Genomic DNA, 3,497 nt, shown 5'->3' with positions numbered 1-3,497 from the left:
CAAAACCTCTCACGTTTAAAATATTACTGTAACACCCCTTCAAGTTTTAATTCACTTTCACATAGCCCCTTCACTCAAAATTTACTAACAAATTAACTGAAGGGGTTATGTGAAAGTGAATTAAAACGTGAAAGGATGTTAGTGTAATGTCTCAAACTTGAGGGGGTTTTATGAAAATTTGATAAACTTTAGAGAGTGTTGGTGTAATTAACTTAGTTGGTGATAAATATTTACCATTACGCTCGAGATCCAAAGCCTAGTTTCCTCTTCGACAATATTATTTGTACATTAAAAAATTGTATTGGGCCTAATTCGTTAAAATGTTTGTTTGGTTTTTGGCATATAAGGCTCAAATGATCCAAACTCCAAACCCGAAATAATATTTTCCTTCACATTTCTGCCCGGTGACGGCTTCATCTGCAACCTCCAGTCTCCAGCTTCAGAAGATCGAGTTAAAGTTTCAGAGCGATAGAATCTACAAGATGGAGGGAACTGGAAGGAGATCGAGATTCTCACTCCTGCTTCTTCCTCTGCTGATTTCTCTGTCAATTCCCTGCATATCTGCCGCTTACAAGCCAGGCGACATCGTCCCCATGAGCAAGATGGGCCTTTATCACTCTGTCCGTGCTCTCTCTAAAACCTTCATCCAATTTCGGCTCAATTGTAATGGGTTTTATTTAATTTTCAATGGGTTTTGTGCAATTTCGTGGTTTCAGATGAAAACCGAATGGCATGATATGATCGGTCGACATTGCCCAATATTTGCTGTCAATCGTGAGGTAAATTTGTATTTTTCAATTTGGGTTTTCTTTTCAGGTTTTTGTGTGTTTTTTCATAGTCAGTAAATTTATTCATTTTTCTGGTTTATGAATTTGTAGGTGTTAGTTCCTATAGCGAAGCCAATGGGTTATACAGGAGCTGATGCTTATAAGATGTGAGTATAATTAAGGCTGAAAGTTCCGTCTTTCGATTCACATTTCGTTTCTTTCGTTATATTATCACTATTAGATTGCTAAGAATCAGCTAACTATCTATGTAAGTAAGGGTGAAACATTTCGTAATCGAGTAGTTTGTGTAATTTAATTTGAAGTTTGGTAGCTGAACTTACTTTTGTATCTACTTTGTAATTGAATGTGCATTGTGCAAAACTTGGAATCTTAATGTTAGAATTACCAATAAATTAACAGTTTCATTAAGTTTTCTGTGACATCTGATTCAAAAAACCGAAGCTGTAGATTGTATATTTGCTTCTGAATTAGGTTCTCTGGATACTGGTTGGATCTCCTCATAGGCTCTGGAAATTTATAGTTACGAGCATGTCTGGTCAAATTCATATTTACAGGAAGTTTTCTTGTGCAGATCATTTCAAGTTGGGAGAGAAAAGTTTTTAATACCGTGGCTTTTTGTGATAAATCGTAAAAGTTCTGAGGTCCCAATGATTGATGTCCATTTGGTAAGTTGTGAGTTATGCGCATTAGAACATAATTTCGACGCCATTATCCTTTGGGAAAATGGAAAGTAGTGGCTTACTGGGATAATAGCTTCTTTTAGATAATGCAAACAATTGATTCTGTAAGTTTATCTATCTGTTAGAAAACTGACTTGCATGCAATACAGAGGTACTCGGGAAGTGATCTGCATGGTGTCACTGCTAAAGTTGTGGATATGCCTCACCACTGTACGTAATGCCATTTTGCTCCTTCGTTAATCTAGTTCAAATTCTTTATCATAGTGAGTTAAGCTAGCCTTTTGGAAGGGTCTGTCTTGTAATGCAGGCACTTTATCCATTCATCATATTTTTGGTTAGTTTTGTTCCTTCATCATTTAGGTCAGTCTAAACAAAAGGAGGCAATAGGCCTCTTTGATGTCATTGATATATTTCGAGCTTTAATATCATTTTTGGAAAACAAAAAGCACCTCTAATTTGAGTTAATTTTGCTATTGGTCGAGGAGTTCTTATAACCGTTGTGGTGTGGATTCTTCTGTCTGAGCAGACTTAGAAATCCATCCAGATATTCGCAAACAATTTTGGGATGCTCAGCACTGGCCAAAGCATGTGCTGGTCAGATATACATGGTCCGCATCACTTCACTTATCTTTTAGTTATGATTTGTGTAAGTCTTGGGCTTTCGGATTTGCACTTTGTGAAATGTGACATAATCTTGTCGTATGCACGCAGGGAGGAGCAATCAGAGATAGACGTGACTTCTGGATTTTATGTACTGTTTGGATCAGGTAAAAATCAATGCTTGAGTATTGTCATTGTGTATTCATTATCCTTCCCCCAAGCCTTATCTTCGAAGTTTCAAACCAACTGTTTAAAGAACATACCATTACTTTGACGCTCAACATATGTGAACCTAATGTGATCAATGTATATATTTGTTGAGAGCACACTTAAATGTAGGGCTTTTCTGACACTGTTGCTACTAACCATTTTCATGCATTCAACAGGTCTCATGCTTTCTTTTATTCTGTCGATATACATCTTGCAATCATCACGGGACAAGTTAGCAAGGTATGTTTCTGAAATATTGGGCTACTTTGTTACCTGGAAAATAGAGTTTAGGAACAAGCTATCAAAGTTCAATCAGTGTTGCGTGGTTATTCAAGCTTTGCTCTACCTATTTTTCTGGTAATGTGAAATTTTGCTATTCTTTCCAGGTTCGTGAGGGAGAGAGTTGCAGAAAGCAACATGCCTGCTGGAGGTGTGGCAAAGGTTGAATGATAGAACACCATTGAAAGCGTCAATACATCGTCTTCATGTGCAACTCAGTCGGAAAGAGAAAATGAAACTAGTTGGGGTAGGTATGATGCAGTGAACGCGTATGTTGTTATCTGATTTCACTCAAGAAGATCGATCTCCAATCTCTCTAGAAGAAGAAAGCTGAATGAAATTTAAACGCCCGAAAGCCTGGTCAGAGTTTTAACTAATCAGACTGAAATCTTCTTTTTATGTCCGCAATTGATATGTATGGTCACAAACGGTTTAAACTCTCACAGTTGTACCTCAAGGATACTTAACCATGCTAAGAACCTGTTTGTTGCATAGATTAACATGTTTCTTTTGAGATGTCAATGTATTCTGGACATGGATTTCCAGATACACAGATACAAATATGAAATATACAACCATTAATTTGATCAGAAGGCGGCTGGAGTAGATGCGATCGTGGGCGTTGATCTTAATCATGATGTGGAGATTAATCCTACGATTATTAAGTATTTCCGATCAAACACAGATTATGGTAGTTTCAGTTGGATTTTAATTTTCCATACAATGAAGAATGGTTCGTAATTCCCCCTGGCTGTGGGTTAGGGCTCGTATTCAAGGATTTAAAAGATTTTAAAAGAGTTTATTCACGGGTATTCAATCACGAATTTGAATGAATTCGTAGAAGTTCATGAGTATTCAATCAAATTTTAAAGGTGTTCATAAAACTTAAAAAAAAATATGGGCATATTCAATTAGAATGTTAGAGTAGTCCATAAAATCT

General features: G+C 36.6%; 1 protein-coding gene across 1 annotated transcript; it reads left to right on the top strand.

Annotated features, from left to right (window-relative positions):
* The first annotated feature begins 375 nt into the window (after window positions 1-375).
* LOC103961196 lies at window positions 376-3,150 on the top strand. The gene is made up of 9 exons (XM_009373729.2): window positions 376-620; window positions 717-779; window positions 879-934; window positions 1,360-1,453; window positions 1,618-1,678; window positions 1,995-2,076; window positions 2,180-2,235; window positions 2,455-2,518; window positions 2,665-3,150. Exons 1-9 carry the CDS (start codon window positions 483-485, stop codon window positions 2,726-2,728), a joined length of 678 nt encoding a protein of 225 aa, XP_009372004.1. The 5' UTR covers window positions 376-482; the 3' UTR covers window positions 2,729-3,150.
* Window positions 3,151-3,497: the final 347 nt, after the last annotated feature.

Source organism: the organism of the source record quoted next, unplaced genomic scaffold, assembly GCF_019419815.1.
Source record: "Pyrus x bretschneideri cultivar Hongxiangsu unplaced genomic scaffold, Pyrus_bretschneideri_v1 Contig2, whole genome shotgun sequence".
Taxonomy (NCBI): domain Eukaryota; kingdom Viridiplantae; phylum Streptophyta; class Magnoliopsida; order Rosales; family Rosaceae; genus Pyrus; species Pyrus x bretschneideri.
Note: the sequence above shows the minus strand (reverse complement) of the source record. Positions and strands in the feature narration are given on the sequence as shown.

Coding starts and splice junctions, on each gene's coding strand:
- LOC103961196 (XM_009373729.2), top strand. CDS start 483: ATGGAGGGAACTGGAAGGAGATCGAGATTCTCACTCCTGCTTCTTCCT. Junction 621..716: donor AGATGGGCCTTTATCACTCT/GTCCGTGCTCTC, acceptor TCGTGGTTTCAG/ATGAAAACCGAATGGCATGA. Junction 2,236..2,454: donor TTATGTACTGTTTGGATCAG/GTAAAAATCAAT, acceptor TGCATTCAACAG/GTCTCATGCTTTCTTTTATT.